The sequence below is a fragment of the Mytilus californianus genome, unplaced genomic scaffold (genome assembly GCF_021869535.1).
Source record: "Mytilus californianus isolate M0D057914Y unplaced genomic scaffold, xbMytCali1.0.p SCAF_8, whole genome shotgun sequence".
Classification (NCBI taxonomy): domain Eukaryota; kingdom Metazoa; phylum Mollusca; class Bivalvia; order Mytilida; family Mytilidae; genus Mytilus; species Mytilus californianus.
In genome coordinates this window covers 38,914,361-38,935,665 of record NW_026262734.1, presented here as the reverse complement: position 1 = coordinate 38,935,665, position 21,305 = coordinate 38,914,361, and the positions used below count along the sequence as shown (strand labels likewise).

The 21,305-nt window shown below is 31.7% G+C and overlaps 3 protein-coding genes across 3 annotated transcripts in view; 1 reads left to right on the top strand and 2 right to left on the bottom strand.

The window, feature by feature from the left end:
• LOC127710796 (uncharacterized) overlaps positions 1-3,552 on the top strand; it is a 36,913-nt gene extending 33,361 nt beyond the window's left edge. Inside the window, exon 17 of the mRNA XM_052216755.1 lies at positions 849-3,552. Within this exon, the coding sequence (XP_052072715.1) occupies positions 849-1,210 (362 nt within the window). The 3' untranslated portion in view covers positions 1,211-3,552. The remainder of the gene's footprint in view (positions 1-848) is intronic.
• LOC127710797 (uncharacterized) lies at positions 3,361-4,654 on the bottom strand. Its single transcript, XM_052216756.1, has 2 exons — positions 4,420-4,654; positions 3,361-3,509 (listed from the first exon to the last, which is right to left on the bottom strand). Exons 1-2 carry the CDS (start codon positions 4,631-4,633, stop codon positions 3,361-3,363), a joined length of 363 nt encoding a protein of 120 aa, XP_052072716.1. The 5' UTR covers positions 4,634-4,654.
• Positions 4,648-20,193, bottom strand: LOC127712012 (uncharacterized). Its single transcript, XM_052218169.1, has 10 exons — positions 19,657-20,193; positions 19,132-19,175; positions 17,255-17,415; positions 16,620-16,806; positions 15,462-15,575; positions 14,329-14,541; positions 10,886-11,000; positions 10,282-10,405; positions 6,182-6,224; positions 4,648-4,659 (listed from the first exon to the last, which is right to left on the bottom strand). The coding sequence occupies exons 1-10, from the start codon at positions 20,072-20,074 to the stop codon at positions 4,648-4,650; spliced, it is 1,431 nt and encodes a 476-aa protein (XP_052074129.1). The 5' UTR covers positions 20,075-20,193.
• Positions 20,194-21,305: the final 1,112 nt, after the last annotated feature.

The window sequence follows — 21,305 nt, the reverse complement described above, 5'->3', positions numbered from 1 at the left end:
TCAGCTCAGTGTGTCGGTCTAGTACAAAGCAGGGTTAATATTCATATCACACCAACATGTTCTCGTCATTAATATGCATTTAATTTGACACTTAGCGTTAAACAGCCTCACATCCATCCATCTATCTACTGCATTCTATATAAAAAGATTAGGTGTGATCTAATTGCCAATGTGACAACTGTCCATCAAAAAGTTCCATGGACAAAGATGTATCCGACTATGTCTTGATTTTGTTATTTCGTGTGTTTCATCTTGGCCAAGGTTTTGTTCGTTTTGCTCAAGCTGACGTCTAATATAACACCCCCTTCCGTGGTATTTTTTCATCAGCTTTACCTAAGTACATATTGACAAAGAAATAGTATATATATTCATATCAGACCGAACAAATCAATGGGACAATACGAACAACTTAGTGTAAAATTATGAAAAATTCAATATGTTGCTTCAAAAAATCGAAGAACTCTATAACAACAACGACCAAAATAATTGCTTGCCGTCTAACACATGGTAATTTTGTTCTAACAACAATGAACGTCTTTTAGTTCAGGAAAACATTCATTTGGATAGGAAAAAGAAAATGAGGCGGGTATACCATATTCTTTTTTTTTCCGTTTACATAAATATGTGACGGGAAATTTTTCAAACAGAGATATGCAATGACAATTCATTTCGATTTATTTTCTCTTTTTTCAAATTACACCATAAAGCAAATATCATTAGTAACTCCGAAAAAAACGTTTAAAATTACCTTTCACATACAAGACAAACATCCAAACAATGAAGACAATTTTTTGGTAAGATCTCAAACGATTTAAATACAGTATTGTTTTACGTCATATTTTTTCCAGAATGGTGTTTACGGTTTAATGGTGACAATTTTCCACCTGGGACAAAAGCAAGGTTAACCTCGTCTATTCTACAGAGTACTGGCCCAAGATGTTTCAGTTTTGTGTACAAACTTTGTTACCAAAATGCCAATTACCTGTCTGTTTTAGTAGGATACGTGTTTAATGGGTTAAAGTTCTATGGATCGAGCTTATGGACTAGATCTGTTGGTAACATGGATTGTAGTGTCTGGTCTAAAGGACATGTTGATATACCATCGGTGGCATTAGATCATTTTATTGCTATACAAGTTGAAAGAGGTCATAAATCGGATTCTGTTTATATAGATGATATCATGCTCCAGAGTGGGAACTGTTTTAAATGAAATAAAAGAGTTGCGCATTGCTGATAGCAAGCAAAAACCAAGACGAACAGCTTCTATTCTGGATATGATCCCAAATCAGAAAAATCTGAGAACAAAGCACAAGTGATGCGTTCTAAATCGTCGGCAAAGATTTTACAACGACGACAACACATCTACGGTACTGAATTTCAAAAAGCAAGACACAACGCATCTTTAAATTCAATGTGTTATATTGCTAAATTAATTACATACCAGGGCATCGGTATTGAAAGAATATTTGATAATGTTTAACACTGACCTTACAATGTCAGAATTTATAAAACTAGTAACAATAATGTTCAACTTCTGTATATTAATTCATAACCACTTTTCAACTTCATTGGCTTATGAGAAGTATATTTCAAATATCATAAGAGATCATAAACAATGTATGTATCTAGAACATAAATATACTGCTTTGAGGCTGAAAACGAACCGACCATAAAAGATTGCAGTCTTTCGGGATATTTTCCACGTCACCCAGAGGACCTACATTTATGTATATGTTTCAGTTTATTGAACTCTTGGGTTATTCCTTACATGCTTTACTCACAATCTGTCTTTATCATGGGAATTGATGGACACGAATAACACAAAATACTCAAAAACAAACCCAATCCCGAAAAACGTCAAGAACACAAATTATAAAAATCATGTCATTTCCACGGACAAGATTTATTTTTCCAAAACACAATACCTTTGTTGGAAGGAGATAGATTTGAAACGGATAACTTTTCCGAATTATACTGGGAAATACTTGTAAACACTTATCCTTATACAATGCTTTATTACTGTTCTTCATCCTGAAATTGCTATGCTATCTTCAAAGATTAGATGATGTTTTAAAACTTGCATATCACAGTAAGATCAGTATGGTACATAATTCGACTTTTTCATAATAATCTGTCCCAACTGCAAATGTTTTGAGGGGTCATATTCTTATCGATAAAGGACAAGCATAGCTGTTCATATGTAAACTTTTTACAATGTATCCATCGCTGCTATTGGACTATCACCCACTGGGGTACCATCCGCTAAAAAAACACCGTTTCTGTTCTGGCATGGTATAAAAGAAAATTCTTATATGATTTGCATCTGCAATTATTTGAATGTGATTGATCCGTTAGAATTTTGATTCCTTGGTTTTCACTTCATTCGTAAATTATGTTAACATTATGTCGATTTCACGGTGATATATTCATGCGCGAAATACATGAATGGATAAAGAACAAAAATAACAAATGTTTGTGCTAAGAAAGAAAATTAAGGATTTCTAGATATCATTGATGTGTAAACTATGCTGCTGACTCAAGACCATTATATACAAGTCATTCGGACTTTAATTCAGTTTGATAGTTAATCGGTTAATTTGCACGCCAATAACCTCTCGAAACATGTGATTTGTTTGCATATTTCCAGTCTAAGAATTATGTAATTAGATTTAAAATAAGGCTGACACTTCCTTTGGCATAGTTAACCTAGACAGTTTCTTTTGCTGTTCTGTTAAAGCAGTCAAGGCTTTGACACAAGGTAACAGTCCCCTGGAAAGCATGTCAACCTAACCGGACTCGTTATTCCGACTCCGGCCGTCTAGTCGTTGCTCTTACTCCCAAATGAAGCGTGCTAAGCGGAGAAGTATTTGGTCATAACCTGCGACCTCCCGCCCACAAGACGAGCACGCTATCACGAGACCACCTGCGGTTCTATGAGTATTGACATGTTTGGTTTGATAAGTATCATTGGTGAGCTATTGTGATATTTGGAACATAAATCTTCTCTTTCTAGACTCACCAATCCTAATATGTTAAGTAGTTATACACCATGTTCTATCAATATGTAGTCCACCCTTACATGTGTTCATACATACACTTTTCCATATAAAAGTTGTCAAGACACTATATAAAAGATGTAAAAATACGAGCATTCTTAAAATCATTTACATTGACAGTAGTTAACTTAAAGGAGACACATATATATTTTTTTCTCCATCGTTTTTTTTATATAAAATAGAAACAAGCATACATTGTCAACCTTTGTTTTCTACAATATTAATTATATCTCATCTTCAACGAAATTAACCAATTTCCTAGCTGCCATCTATAACTTTATAAAACTGTATATTTCTTGGATTTTCATTTATCGATGCTTGAAATGGTAAGCGTAGAGTTTGCAGAACTATTCTTTTCCTTTTTATCTTCCAATTCTACTTTCGTGAAGAATTTACTTTTTGTCTTAGTTATTTCTTTTGGAGAATTAACAATCCACTTTCTACGAATATGTTCTGAAATTAAAATAGATAAATTGATTAAATATCATGTAAACTTTGTTTTTTTTAAATCACATCATTATCTTATAACCAACACAATGACAAAATGCAAACATGAATACAGAAATTTGAGAAAAATACCAGGTATATGTCTTTCCTTTTCTGATGAAAGAATTGATGTGTATTGTCCGGGGGCAAATTAAAAGCATATCAAGGACGAGAGACAGGTAGACATGCATATGTCGCCCTACCCGTGCTGTGGATTTTTTTCGTTTGGATCAAACACTCTTAATAATTTATAATTTGATAGACATTTAGACTTGTAGCGTGATGCTACATCTAAACAATAGGCGATTAGCTTAGATGATGTTACCATAAGATGCTATAAAAAAACAGGCGATTACATGTCATAATATTGGTTTACGAACCAAATGAGCCTATATATTTATTATTATTCCATTAATTTTGATCAGATGCGATCTGGATATTGTTCAGGAAAGTTAAAGGCTATATATTAATACAAAATGATATATATTTTAACAACTACTTATTTGTATATGCATTCAGGTTTGATTATTTTAGAAGACTGTTTAAGTTTCTAGTTTTTTAGGTTTTTTTTTTTTTTTTTTGCTGTACCCCTATTTTTGACATTTTTACGTCTTTTTTTTATGTCTGTTTGTTTTGTTCATACACCGTTTTCAATATAATGGAATTTTATGCGACTGTCATACAAGTGAGAGGTTTAGCTAGCTATAAAATCAGGTTTAAAACATTTTCTACATGAAGAATTGCCTGTACCAAGTCAGGAATATGACAGTTGCTTTCCTTTCGTTTGATGTGTTTGTGCTTTTAATTTTGACATTTCCGTTTTGAATTTTCCTTGGAGTTCGGTATTTTTGTTATTTTATTTTTTTCCCCGCTATACCTGCTGTAACTCTGTGTCCTATTGATGTTAATAATAAGGTTAGCATAGCAAATGTCACTTCCTCTTTTTCTAACCATCTCCGGAACACAAGAAAACACTTTTCTTCCTGACATAGTGTACTGTCATTTGATTTTTCAATTTCTTCTACCGCTATGCCCAACATTGCTGCTATTTGTTTCCATTTACAAGCTATATCACGAACTTTAGAAACCATTACAATGGCTTTGATTAGATTAATATCTGGAATAGTAAATTTGATTGTGTAAATATAGATTATGTTTTATAATATACTATTCAGTTTTGGATTTTAAAAAACAGAAGTAGTTCATGACCAATATTTTCTGTACCAACATATTGTTTTCTAAAAAAAAGATATATTATTTTCCGCTTATAGAATTCTCTATATAGAGAAATAATGACTTTGAAGGCTCGGACTTCTTTCACTGTATTGTTGCTGCCGTGATATTTCTATTATTCATATTTCCAACTTTTTGTGTATTTCAATTTACGAGTTATTTGCTGCGGATGTTCATGAAAGCTTTTTTCGAAAACACCCGTTGTTTAAGCGGCAGTTTAAATTATCCCTGCCTTCCAACCTTGAAGAACTTAATTATTGTCTTAATAATTATGTTTATTCACCTAAATATGCATGAGATAATTGCCACTGGACCTTAAAATCAATCAGTCATTAATGGCAAACATGTATATCTATGAACTATGAATTGAATTTTACTAATTGCTAATTTGTTTGACGATATTGGATAATTTACTATTTTACAGAGTGTGTACCGTATGCATGCTTACCGTATTTTGTATTCACACCGAAATTGTCAACCTGAAAAAAAAATCACTAACATGTACATCAAATTCATTAATATATTTTACCAGCTTAATCAGACTTCTACCACATTACATTTACAAGTAGATTTACATGGCAAAGAGAGACACTACAAATGTGTTAGATCCAAAATCTTTCCAAAACACTCATTAGTACATTCATTATTCAGCTCAAAGCACTGACCAAGATCTGATGATACATAGTGATTGTAAATGATAAGTGTATAAGTAAAATATTTTTTTAACGATTATAATATTTCATGCAAGCAAAATTGACCGTAGATTTTTTTAAATATTGTATTTATGTCTTTTTGTCGTTTTCGATTCTCTAAATTTTCATGTTTTTGGTGAAAAAATACTTGTTTGTTTTGAACGAACGTAATGAGGCTATTCGGGAATAAAAACTGTCGTAGACACTACGATAAAATCATAATATTCATCAGTTGTATCTTTAACAACATTGAATTTATATGATAGGTACATATACATGTAGTTAAAAAGCTAGACCTACTATAGTGATCTTACACAGTACATCATCACCAAACTACATAATTAATATTGCCTAGAAGCTATGTTTTTCGATGCAAACATGTAGCAAGATCGACATTAAGCAAACAAGTCTGCTCAAACCGGCTTTAGGGTCCAACATCCACTTGTAATGAGAACAAGGTTTTTTGAAAACCTCATTGTAACTTGAGGAGGAGACCGAGAACATCAATAAAAGCACCGTGCTTTTGATTTTTTTCATATGTAAGAAGTTTCTTATAATTGATACACCATATCATTTGTTTCCATTACATTCATTTAAAAACAAACATACCGGATAAGGCGTGATACTTTCATCATAACATTTACCAAGCAAAATGAATAATCCTTAGATACAAAAAAATATGTATTGACAGATGATATTATTAACTAAAATTACCCATAAAATTTTAGAATTCTTTACAGTTACTTCTAGGTTTTTCCTAAAAGAAAAGAGAAAAACCAATGACGTTATTGTAAACGGCATGGATGCGTATTGATATTTTACTCTGGGAAAACATGGTTTCTTTATAAGTTGAAATAGGCGTTCAAATAGCTTCAGAAACTGCGAGTTCTCTGAGATTGTATCTTTGTGTTCGTCATGATTTTTGTTAATTTTTTTTTTATAGTTTTGTATAGATCTGATGAATCAATCACTTTCCAACTGGTTTTTTACAGTTTGTTCTTATATTGCGATGTTACACTGCTGTAACTGGTTAGATGTTGAGCGTTCACAAACATGTTTATGCCAGTCATATTCTTTATGTGTATTTCCCAAGTCAGGAGCATGTTATTCAGTGGTTGTCGTTGGTTGTTGTTTGGCGACGTATTTGTGTCTCGTTCATTGTTTTCAATATTAATAAGAACATGAATTTTCTCTTTTTGATTCCTATACAGAATGGATTTAATGCCGTACAATTATTAGAGTTATGTTCATCATTATCCATTTGTCTCTTGGGCATAGTTGTCAAATTTGTAATCATACCACATCTACTTTTTCAGTATTTAAAGAAATTATAGGTAAAACATATTAATGTATTGTAAATATATCACCAGAACACATAACGAATGACCAAAACATTTATTGATGAACTCTTTGGTGATTTATAAGCATGTGATATAAGACATGCATTATTCATAACCGGTGTGACTAGACAGAGTCCTATTTTCTGACAACCGGGAACCTTAAAAAGTGATTTTTGATGAAAGGTCAAAATCACTTATAGGGTTACATTGGAGTTGATGACTTGTATATATAGCACACATAAAGCATGAAGCACAAACCATCAACGTTTACAAATGATTCACGCAATAGTTTTTATAAAAAGGGGAACTGAAATGCCTTTCTGCAGATCCAATTCCTTCCACAAAAGAAACACAAAATTTACTCAATTAGGACAACAAATTATGCTAAAAAACATTAACTGCTATTTATATGCACACAATTTATAGCTTGCAGATGGTTTAAGATATAGCTTAATTTGACTCCTGTATATAGGTAGATAAAGTTTTGTTTTTAAATCCACTTTTCAGAGATGAGGGAACGCATAGCATGTTTTTCAGAAGTTATGATCTGTGATATGAGCTATATCGGTTACAAATATTTAATGAACATTTCTATATTTTGTAATAATATAGATACAATAACATTAACGGTACAAATTTTTCTGCACCAGATGCGCATTTCGACAATTAATGTTTCTTCGGTGATGCTCGAGGCCAAATTTTCGAAAACCTAAAACTAAAAAACCGAAACGAACAAAAAAAAGGCCAAAGCCGGGCAAGGAATCAGTGTTTTGCATGAGGAAGATACATTCTTTAATTTTAAAAAATTTCCAAAAGTTTGTTACAGCTTCTTGTTCAAACAGCCATACAGTATTAAAAAGTAAAATAACAAAAATACCGAACTCCAAGGAAAATTCAGTCGGAAAGTCCATTATCAAATGGCAAAATCAAAATCTCAAACACATCAAACGAATGGAAAACAACTGTCATATTCCTGACTTGGTACAGGCATTTCCTTATGTAGACAATGGTGGATTAAACCTGGATTTATAGCTAAAACAAGTTCTATAGTAAAGGTTAGAATCTTTTATAAGATATGTTATCGTTGTCTTCGATGGGGTTCGGAGTTTGTGTATGTTAGTAGGTAGAAACCTCTTAAAACACAAACGTTCAGCTTCAAATAAAATCAGGTATTCTTTAATAGACAATTTTCTTATGTATGAAGGAAATTCTACAGACAGGACAGGTGACGATCTTTCAATTACGATATCAGTATCAATTTCCGTAAAAATTGTTATTTAATATCGACGTTATAGTTCTTTGTATTATCAATAATGATATCACTATATAGGTGTAATACCACCATTGTTTTTCCCCAATTAGTCTTTGTTAAATTTGCACTTTTCAAAAAATTGTGCAGATTTTATCTTTGTTACAAATAAAGAAATACTTGGTTTGAGTAAAGTTTTATCCTTTTCAGTACTACAGACAAAATTTCATCTAACATTTCATTGCATATAATATAATAACCATCACTGGAAGTTAACCAATCAAATTTTCATCCCTTTTTCCTTTGTACAAGCTTTAGTAACCATGTAACTTCAAGTTTCCAAAATATTCTATAGAAAAACCAAATAAAAAAAGAATGGTGCTATGAAACACCCAAGATATATGTTTATGACTCAGAAATGTTTTACTGCAATGAAATGTAGAATAAATTTCCTACAACTGTCTAATTCAAGGGAATATTTTTTTCCGACCCTTTTTCGTATGCAACAGGATGTGATGTACTATGATTTGGAGGTATTACACTTAGAGAAATCTTTTTAGTTGAATAAACTTAATGTTATTGTTTTCCTTTGTAATACTAGTTATTTCAAGCATTACTATCAAGTTTTGTCATAATCAGTTCAATAGTATTAGAAAAATCTTGTATAAAGTAAGACGACATCAACAGCGATTCGAACAAAATTTCTTCGAAAAATCCAAATCAAGCCACATCATGAAAGAATATATTGTAGACAAATAAATGATCAAATATTTATCTCATCTGCCAACAAACAGTTGAATATGATACAAAAGATGACTATATGATGACAAATACCACTAATGGACCTCTTTGTCTTCATTATAATGTCCCTTTTGGTCCATTTATACCTCTTATTTCCTCAAAATTTCAACTTGTTAGGCCAATAAATCAAAATTTTGGGGTACCTTTCACACATTTATGCAAGAAATGTAATAATAAATGAGTAATTGAAGTATTCAAGCTGAATCAAATATCCATATAAAAGTTTACTGAATCCATGCAGGTTTCAATAAGTCCGTACGTAAAACTTAACTTCATGTCGCGCATCAGAGAGGGACATTAAAAGCTTCCCTTTAAGTGAATGATTTGTTGTTACTGCTTCAAAAATAATTTCATTTACTTATAACTGTATATTTATTAAAGCATTACTTATGAAAAAGTTTTCTATTATAGCAAAATATAAGAAATAAGGAGAAAAAGCTCCCCAAAACACTGAGTAGGGCTTGCTCTGTCTACTAATATTCATGGTAGAGTCCTATTTCATGGCTATTTTCTCTTCAAATGTGTTTTTGAGACTCAATCCACTCAGAATATTTCATTTTTGTAATATTTCACTTAAATAGCATGAAATCTTAACAAATAAGAGTACATACAAGGCCAAAGGTGCATGTACAGCTTCCCATAATAGGTGTAATACCACCATTGTTTTTCCCCTATTAGTCTTTGTTAACTTTGCACTTTTAAAAAAATTGTGCAGAATTTATCTTTGTTTCAAATAAAGAAATACTTGGCATGAGTAAAGTTTTATCCTTTCCAGTACTACAGACAAAATTTCACATAACATTTCATTGCATATAAGATAATAACCATCACTGGAAGTTAACCAATCAAATGTTCACCCCTTTTTTTCCTGTGTACAAGCTTTAGTAACCATGTAACTTCAAGTTTCCAACATATTCTATAGAAATACCAAATAGAAAAGAATAATGCTTTGAAACACCCAAGATTATATTTTTATGACTCAGAATTTTTTTTTACTGCAATGAAATGTAGGATTAATTTCCTAAAACTGTCAAATTCACGGGAATATTTTTTTCAGAGCCTTTTTCGGATGTGACGTACTATGATTTGGTGGTATTACACCTATAACCTCTAAACTTCATCAAACTAAATTGGAATTTTATGTATTTCTTAAAAGTCTTATTTTATACAAATACAAATATTTAAAATACATTGTAATTTCAATAGCTATATAAAAAAAAGTAAAAAAAAGAATGGAAATTAACATACGCATACCGTACGTTGTCTTCAAAATCACGACAAAAATACTATATAAGATTACTGGAATGTCCATATGTCAATATTATGATTTTAAATTTCCATTCCATTAATACCAAAAATGATCAATTTATATTGAAATTAAGATAAGATATCGGTTACTATATTACCATAAGCAACAAACATACCAATGCTTTCTTGTGTTATACATGAAATCGAAGCCATCTTTATCTTTCTTCAAAACAGAATTAAGTCGAATATGTTCCTGTTCAGATCCCTCTTTTGCTGAAATAATGTACTCAGCAGGATGATCTGAAATTTTAAAAGATAAGTAATCATTTTTATTACAGCTTCTATTGATTTACTAATTTATCCCTAATGTGTACTTTCATTTTACAGTATGTAATCACGCATATGTTCTACTTGTAAAATAAGGAATCCGCCTTTTTTCCTAGAATGTGAACAATCCCTAGATAATTATAGATATTTATCATGAAAAATGCAACTGTTGCTTCTTTAAAGTAGAAGCTGACTATCCTTCTGGAACACATTTTTAAACAATTGGTTTTTGATGGCGGTTTCTATTTTAAGTTTTCTGTGTAGGAATTTGTTATTGTTATCCGTTTGCCTTTTTCATTTTGACCATGTTGTTATCAGTTTGTTTTCGACTACTAGTTTGCTTCTCCCTTGGTAGTTCCTCCCTTTTTGAACGAAAAGCAATAGTTCATATAATATTGATGCTATAGCACTTTATATAAATAAACATTGTATATATCAAAACAAAAATCTCACCGGATTTCAAATTATTTCCATCTGTAGATAAATGTGGCAGATGTACTGTCATTGGTTTCTCTGGTGGAAATTCTAGGATAACATTCAAAATTGATGCAGTTTCACCAGGCATTGTCTACAATAATGCATCAATAAATCATAAAAACATTACTGTTAATGCCCGAAGATTTTTTAACTCGTTAAGCTCGTATTGATAATCAAAGTGCAATAAAGATCTAGTAATAGTATACTAAAATATTAGCTCTAAAGGTGTTTACAGGAATTATGGTATTAGTATTGCAATTTCAAATATTTAAAAATTTATTAAAAAAGGTATTTCTAATTAAGACAACTTTGAAAGAAATTTAGAAAAAAGAAGAAAAAGAAATTTCGCAAAAGTTTTTACAATCAATTTTTTGAAAATAATAATTTATTGGTATTATCTTCTCATAATAAATAGAAATTAGTATTTATGGACTGTTCATAGAATTTTCCATGATATTCATGTTGAATGTAATGTAAATTAAAGGGAACTTTATTTTGTACATTTTACTCAGAAAGCAAAGAAAGAAGAATTCACACATTTTTGGGAGTGCAATATCGTACAAAATATTTGCCTATCTATTTAAGAATGGATACGAAATTAAGACAATGTAAGATATTGTCTAGCCTTTTTTTGTTCAAAGAAACTAATTTTGGTGTGTCTTCAGTTTTTTTCTGGTATCAAAAATTACACAAAGATACCAGCATAATAATTTGGTGAGTCAGACGCACGTTTCTTGTTCACAAGACTCATCAGTGGCTCTTGAATCAAAAAGTTAAAAGGCCAAATAAAATACGAAGTTGTTGAGCATCATCAGGCGAAAATTCCGAAAGGTTGCGGCAAATACATTTAAAGCAACTTATGCCTGGAGGTAGAACATCCCTGCTATTCCAATAATTCAACATTTTATAAACAATATTTGCAGAAAGTGAATATATCAATGATATTCCATGTCAACAGTAAAAGAATACATGATAGTATGTATATGAAGGACTCGTAGATACCATGGGGACGCTGAAAGTGCGATGGTCACGCTGAAGTGCGATGGTCTTCGCCGAAGTGCGATGGTCCTTTCGCTGATGTGCGATGGTCTACAGATGTTTAATTATTCCAATTATCATAAGATTTTGTTCTTTTATTAGTTAGTATAAACTAGTAAATACAAATATTCAATATTTTCTCCTGTTGCAGTAAGAACTATCTTGTTCCTTGTTCTCATTCACAACAGCCGTATAAATTCTCCGCGTATTTTGTTCCGTTCTTTCTAATCAAGTAGTGTTTGGAATCTCCTCCCTAGGAATGCTAAGAATAGTACTTCTGTTGGGGCTTTCAGGAATTGTGTCCATCTCGGGTGACTCAACCTCCAAATTATTATTACATTAATAAGCGATTAGGTCAAATTTATCACTCAAGACTTCGAATGCAGTTCAGTTCTCTAAATCAACATCTTTTTTGTTAAAAATATAGTGGCCTCGCCACTTTGTTTATGTGGTGCTATAGAAACAACAGCGCATTACTTGTTGCACTGTCTGCCATTTCATATCATGCATGAACAGCATTTTTATAACATCAGAATCATACATTTCTTGTCAGAAGAAATTTTGTTATACGGTTCAACGGAACTCAGCTACGAACAAAACATTGAAATATTCTTGGCAGTTCAAACATTCATACTCAGCAGCAAAAGATTTGTTATATGATTTCAAACATCAACAAGTCTACAGTGTATATTTATATCTTAAATAATTGTGTCCGTTCAAAAACATGCACTTTATTATTGTATTTCCGATGTATCTAATTTTTTTTTTCTCTCTTCTCGTGTTCACAACCTTATTATATGTTTTGTTTGATTTCCATCTTGTGTAACATTGTTTAATTTTATACATTCTACTCCTTGAGTATTACAATATGAAATGTTCTTATTTGAATTAGGAAACGGATTAATATAAGTTACCAGCTTGTTTCCGGATCCTATTAATTATTCAATTGTATTACTATGTAAATGCCAAATTGTGTACATTATTTAACTTGAATTTAATTAATAAAATATGTTTACACTAAAGGAAAATAAACTTTTATGTAGCTTTTATAGTGGTCAATATCTAAACGATTGTATGAACTATAATAAATAATTGCTTTTTTGTCTGAAGCTATTTACAAAGTACTCTACAACGTTACAGTTAGGACTGGAAAGGCAATGACTATTTATCATGACTGTTTTGAGTTAAACAGGTTATACTCCCGATGTTTTACCTTTACAATAAACCTGAAAAGCTACTTCCAACAAACAATTCACTTCTACATTTACATGTGAACATTGATTTATGTAAATGAACTCATCATAGATACCAGGATTGAAATTTTGTATTTGCGCCAGACGCGCGTTTCGTCTATAAAAGACTCATCAGTGACGTTCGAATCAAAATAAGTTAAAAAGACCAAATAAAGTACGAAGTTGAAGATCATTGAGGACCAAAAATTCCTAAACGTTTTGCCAAATACCAGTAAGAAAATCTATTCCTGAGGTAGAAAAGCCTTAGTACTTCAAAAATGTAAAGTTTTGTAAACAGTTAATTTATAATTATGACCATATCAATGATAATTAATGTCAACACAGAAGTGCTGACTACTGGGCTGGTGATACCCTCGGGGATTAAAAACTCTACCAGCAATGGCATCGATCCATTGCACTTCACCGTTACCACCATCGGACTTCGGCCTAGCTATCAACAAGATAGCGTCACAATCACACCATCGCACTTCAGCGTGATCAAAAATGCACTTCAGCGTCAAACCATCGCACTTCAGAGTGACCATCGCGGTTCGGAGTACCATCGCGGTTCAGAGTCCTACATATATATTACTATATATAGAAGTGTAGATGTAAGAATATGTTGCAAACAAAATATATAATGAAATATTTTCTTTATTTCTTAACCCCTGCACAAAACATTAAAAGAATCAAAATCGGCAATTGGTAGAAGTAGCGTTTCATTACTCAAATCCCAGGTTTCCTATTTTATCTAATATCGTTCCTTATATCTTTTTCATTTGCGCAATTGTAAATAAATCTACTTAAAACTATATAATGTAATTTTTTATGTTTCATTTTGAAGAAAAAAAATTACGAAATATTGTGTTTACCAAATGAATTGAAAGTTAAATAAAAAAAACAATACAGAGAAGTAAGTGAGGAGTGAAACTTTGCTGCATATTGAAGACCTGACTGTAACTACTGTGTGTAGGGACTTTGTTTCGAAAATTAATACTTAATCTCTTTGTACCGTTTCGAAGAGTGTATTCATAAGTCACAAGCACACGAAACAACACTATTGCTCAAGGAAAACTAACATAAAGACAAATATTAGTTAACAAATCATTACTTAGAATACATTTGTTTCGATGTGTATACTTTATTTACCCTTATTGAAACTGAGCAGCTTTTCCTAAACGTATCTTTTGGAAATGAAACAGTAGATTCAGTATCATATGATGGAAATATAGTCCTTCCTTCCTGTTGAACCTGATACCATTCACATGGACGAATCCTTTTTTCCGAGTCATTCTTAACTGTCTCCATCGTACAAAAATGGAATGGGATGTGCTGTAATGATGCATGTATTCCTGAATTTGTCTGAAATATCACGTACATAATTACACAGTGTTTTCTTTTTTTTTTGTGTTTGGAAAGGATGTTGTCATTTGGTTCTGCTCCTTTATCTAATGTATCGATAACAGACAAAAGCTAATAAAATATTGGTATACACAAGTTGATGCTTTATATTTGTTTACAGAGCCCTTTTATCGAAAAGTTTTATATCAAGAATGACTATAGCGTCCTGAAGGACACTACATATTACATAGCAGTATGTTTTGCAGAATGAATGGGAGCAATGAACATATTTCAGTAAACACGAAATGGTTTTTTTTTCCGGGAAAACCTTCATTGGATACATCATACCCTAATCATCAACTTTTCGGCATGTCAAATATATATAATGATTTAAAGCATGGAATCAAACACGATTTATGAATAACAGAAGCACTTCGGATGCACTGAATTTATAATATGTTATTTTAATTGGTTGAACCTGAATAAATGAGTGTCAAATTTGACTGATTTAAGCATTAACTAGATTTGTTATTGTTTATATTATAATTATTATCATTATTATTATTTCAGTGCATTTTTTTAGATTGTTTTCAGAATTTTTCAATAAACACCTTCAAACAACGCAATTTCGTTATACTTCAAAATGATGTTTACACACATATATAAATCTATATTTTCATACGAGAAAGTTTATTATTTTTCGGACAAATCTATTTGTTGCACCAACTTCATTTATTTATTACACATTAGAAAATATTGATGTTTTCTGTTAAAAAAGTTATAACAAAAATACTGAACTCCAAGATAAAAACTGACAAAATCAAACGTTACCAACCAACGGAACGAGTGAAAACCAACCGTCATATTCCTGCCTTGGTAAATGAATTTTTGTTAAAACTGGTTGTAAAGCTAGCTAAAACTCCTTCAAAGTTAAGACCTACCTCAAAACTATATTGTTTCTCCCATACAGAATTTATGTCCGTTTTAGTAACAATTGTATTATACGTCGTGTTTGGTTTATTATTGGAACTAATAACTTCTAAATTGACAGATCCCTGAAATTCAACAAACATATTTTAGACTTTTTAAGGAATATAAACATGATAAAGATATTTGGCTTTGGATGTTAATTGATGTGTGTATGAACAATAATTCCATAATATTCTAACAGGTTTGATGTAACGTAATGTTAAAAAGATTTTCAACTTCATGTTTCTTTATTAGATACATTGTTGATATCTAGAAAAAATGATAATGATAATTAAATTCAAAGCATATGTACGTATTTATTGATATGTGTTCCAGATTTTGAATTTGAATACACATAGAGGTATGTTTATATTCGTCTACAATCAACACGGAAAATAACAAGTATCAATAAAGTACAGCTTTGTATATAGATATGTATGATAGATGTTTATTAGAGAACATATGTCGTAGCGTGGTCGTAGATAAGAGATAAGTATAAACAAATATTGTGTGACTGTATGACCAGTTTTTTTTACATTGCCGTTCTTTACTGTATATTAGAATTAAGCTACACTGCTTAGGTAAGTCATCTCAAATCTATTATAGATCATGAACTGTGCTACAAGCTTAAATAATGCCGACTTTACTTAATATATAATATAACTAAGTTTCCTCCATAACCTAGGTTGTCAATTTGTTTCTATAAGGTTTAGACTTTCAGATATTGTGGACACGAGGCTCGAGCTCACTGAAGAGACATTGATTGTCGAAATGCGCATTTGATGCAATAAACTTGGTACCATTAATGGTATTGTCTAAGACACTTGGCACAATGCTGGTGGTAATGCCGTTGGTTCCTCAAAAGTGTCAATATTCCATCTGACCTTTGACGTTTTAAAACAATCCACTTTGGTCAGTGGTTTAAACTTTCACCTTTACAAAAGAGGGACGAAAGATACCAGAGGGACAGTCAAACTCATAGATCGAAAACAAACTGACAACGCCATGGCCAAAAATAAAAAGACAAACAGACAAATAATAGTACAGATGACACAACATAGAAAACCAAAGACTAAGCAACACGAAGTCTTCCTTTTAAAGACAAACTATAATTCGACCTTCGGACTTACTTTCAAAAGTTTGTTATCTGAAGTGCAAAACATAAAGGAATTGCCAACAACTCTGTTTTTCATTTTTCTTGCAGCATCACGTCGCAAACTGGGTACTAAATAACATAATATATCGATTTCTACTACACATGACAGAGTAGGAACAGATAAAATCACCAATGTCTCTCCTGTTGAACCATATCCAAATCTGAAAATGAACCCAAAATAATGTTAAGTAAACTATAGCAATGTATTAATAATATTTGTAAGCAAAGCAAAGAGATAGCAAACGTTTTTAAATATGAGCAGCAGTAACATTGTACCGTAAGTTCCTTTTCTATAACATGTTTTATTAACTTCCCCCTTTTTGAATTTTCCTTGGAGTTTTGATATTTTTGCTAATTTATACCTTTTTGAGTCATAATTAATGGACGATGATGATGACAACTTCAATAAAAATTTTAAACTTTCAAGTGCATTGTTCGATAATTTCATTAATTAAGTGATAGTTTATTTATATATTATAGAATAGTGTAACGGCATTATAAATTATGTTATAAATCTCAAATTAATAGTTATCAAAATATGAATTGAAAATGTAATAACCATTGTGTGAAATCGAAGAAGTGAAAAACTAAAAAAACATGTATACATACACATATTTAGTAGCAAACTCATTCCACTGGACGTTAAGACAGTCCAGCTTCGTTCGATATTTGTCCAGTTCTATCATTTTGATCATCATTCTGGCAGTCAATTTATGTCGTTCTAGATCATTTTTCTTCATTGTATTCGTCATATGTTTTAATTTTTCAAGCTAAAAAGCAGTAACAATTATAAAACTAACTTAATATATTCTACATTTTATACTTACGTAAAACTTGTTAAGCACAAACGCATTGTATGCTTATTTCAAGTTAGGCTATCTTGACCATATTTTGTTTTTCTAATTTATCTTTTTTTACATGTCTGGATTTTTTTTCGAAGGAGTCGGGTGTTGTTGGTTGAATCAGTTTGTTGTACTGTGCGGTATTTTTGGCGATTTTCTTTTATTGGTTTTAATGTATCATCAAATTTCAGAATATTTCTTCTTTCTTTATCAATTTTTGCAGGTCCGTATGTCAAGATAATCAACGATATATGCCAAAGTCAGAATGTCCACAACGGAACGACTTACATGAGTCACTGTATCCTATTTGTTTTGCTAACATTTTACAATGACGCCATCAACAGTGAACAAGAGTGCACGCGCTGAAATGTCTCGCCTCTTTACTGATCATTGATTTTATGTTGATAGTCCTAAATAAAAAGCTTTACTACAAGTATCACATAAACTTAACGATTCAGGAAAATGAGGCCAAGGTCAGATAAACCAAACCGGAAATACATGTACAACTTACAATCATTCCATACACAAAATATAGTTGACCTATTGCTTATAGTTTCTACGAAACAAACTTAACCAGGAAAATTTAACATTGACCAATGAACCATGAAAATGAGGTCAAGGTCAGATGAACCATGCCAGACAGACATGTACACCTTACAATCAATCTATGCATTAAATATAGTTGACCTATTGCTTATAGTATCTAAGAAACAAACTTAACCAGGAATATTTAACATTGACCAATGAACCATGAAAATGAGGTCAAGGTCAGATGATACCTGCCAGACAGACATATACACCTTACAATCATTCCATATACCAAATGTAGTTGACCTATTGCTTATAGTTTAAGAAAAACAGACCAAAACACAAAAACTTAACACTGAGCAATGAACCATGAAAATGAGGTCACAGTCAAATAAAACCTGCCAGACTGATATGTTATCGTGAATTATTTCCATACACCAAATATAGTTGACCTATTGCATATAGTATTAGAAAAAAAGACCAAAACAGAAAAACTTCATTTTAACCACTGAACCATGAAAATTAGGTCAAGGTCAGATGACACCTGCCAGTTGGACATGTACACCTTACAATCATTCCATACACCAAATATAGTAGACCCATTGCTTATAGTATCTGATATATGGACGACGACGAAAACTTAACCTTGTTCACTGATCCATGAAATGATGTCGAGGTCAGAAGAAAACTGTCTGACAGGCATGAGGACCTTGCAAGGTACGTACATACTAAATATAGTTATCATATTACTCATAGTAAGAGAAAAATTAACATTACAAAAAATCTTACTTTTTTTTCAAGTAGTTACTGAACCATGAAAATGAGGTCAAGGACAATGGACATATGAAAGACGGAAACTTCATAACATAATGCATCTATATACAAAGTATGAAGCATCCAGGTCTTCCACCTTCTAAAATATAAAGCTTTAAGGTAGTAAGTTAACGCCGCCACCGCCGCCGACGGATCACTATCCCTATGTCGAGCTTTCTGCGACAGAAGTCGCAGGCTCGACAAAAATGATTAGGACCATACGTAGTTTACTCCCAATAAACGTGTAGACACTAAGGTAAAATCATACAGTAGTCAAAGTATCTTAAGTTGGTCAATACGTACACAGGCTTGCAGTTTCTCCAATTCATTCCTTTTTCGCTTGACCCCTAAATTAAAAACAAAATCATCGATAAGAATAAAACTTTAATTTCTTTTCTGGCAGTTGGTTGTGCGGGTTTTTTTTTGTGTTTTCATTAACGACATATAGCCTAGATTTGATAAAAATGAGGTTGTAACTGCTCATGTTAAACTAGATTAACATAACCACATGTTGTGCCTGACTTAATGTACCAAGTGGGGCATTCCAGATTTAATTCGTTTTGGGTGTCTCGGTTTGAACGTCTTTTTTCAGATAAGACGTCTGTTGGGAGTTGATATGGTATGTCTCGATACTTTTTTTAATTCCCACTTGATAATATACCCTTCTTATGTGTTATAAATCGACCAGAGCAATCGACCATGATATAAAACTATTTACCATGTACAATGAAAACGTTTTCTTATTTAAAAAATAGTACAAAGCAATTTTATTAAAATATTTTCCAAAGTATCAAAAAGAATTTATATTGCATACGTTATGATACTTACAAGAAAAACAAAATCTGTCTATGAACCATTGTAACATTTTGTCTACTTTATACCAGAAGTGTGCATTAAGTTTTTCGTCGTAATGAAGAGTGCCATTTTTTAAACCTTCTTTTACATCGTTAAACGATATAGTCAATAACACAAAAAACACGTTCACTAATGTAATGGTAACCGACATAGTGTATATTCCAAAGTAAAACTTCACAAGTATGTCATCAAATTCTTCAGACTCATATGTCATCATCGCTAACAAAACGGTCACCAAAGTATATATAGATTCGGGCATACTTCTGAAGAGCTCATGTTGTCTGCCTATTGTGAGATACAGGAGAGCAGCAAAGGCTAATAATTCCAAAGCAATTATAAATATAAATGCAAAAATGGCTGTTCTAGCTATCTTTAAAGATGATACAAGCATGAAGAAGTGATAATTAAATTCCAATGGTTTAAGAAGATCCAGTGTAATTATGAAGAGAACCGCTGCTAGGCAACCATTGTAGGCAGCATCGTACAATCTTACTAGTTCAAACGATACGTAACGTCCTAAGGAAACAGAGAAATACGTTATTCAATAAGTCTTTCATACAGTTAAACAGATTGTAGGTTTTATATAATTATTCACAAAATGACTAATTTAAATTGAAGCTTACATGCACTCAACGAAATTTTTAAAAGTGCAATAGTGTAAACAAATTCTCTCCAGTAAGAGTTATAACCTTTATTGTAGAATTGAACGCTGTTTTTTTCATTTTTGTCGAGATGAAAGTCAGTGAACAATAATGTTTTGCCACGAAAAGTTATTTTTGTCACTGGTCGTTTCATCTGCTGGTGGACTGATATAAAAATGCGGATACTTTTTTACTGAAAATAACTACAATGTACTATAAAATATTGAAAATCTTTTTAAACAAGGAATGTATCGTCCTCATACACAGCTGAATGTTGTCCGTATTTGGTGGTATATGTTCGTTGTTGTTCTTTGGTTTGCATGTTGTGTCGACCATTACATTATTTGTTTGTGCGTTTCTCTGTTATGAATGTTCTTGCGTGTGTTTGTGATTTATTTCTGTCACGTAGTGTTTTAGCGATATTTTTTAACATTGTCATAAAGCGGGAGGTTTGGCAACCATGAAACCAGGTTCAACACACCATTTATTCTTAAATGTCCTGTACCAAGTCAGGAATATGGCAGTTGTTATCAAATATTTCGTTTTTATGTGTGTTGGCGTTTGTTTTGTTGCACTTCGGTGTTCCTGTTGTTCATTTGTTTTCCTCTTATAGTTGATGTGTTTCCCTCGGTTTTGGTTTGTAACCCGAATTTGTTTTCTCTCAATCGATTTATGACTTTTGAACACCGGTATACTACTGTTGCCTTTATTTGGCGTCAGTTTTGTCATATTTGGTTTCATTAGATTTTCAACGTTCGTATTAATTTTTTCACTTACTTAGAGCCCGAGCATCACTGAAGAGACATATTTGTCGAAATGCGCATCTTGTGCAATAAATTGGTACCGTTGATACTTTTGCGTTCATTTCGAATAAATTCTCAAAAAACCAATGTTCAATTTTTATATTGACAAATCATAGAAATAAAATATGTCGGTTATTCAGATTTAGAAACTAAAAGTAAAGCGATTTGTCGATTTAGC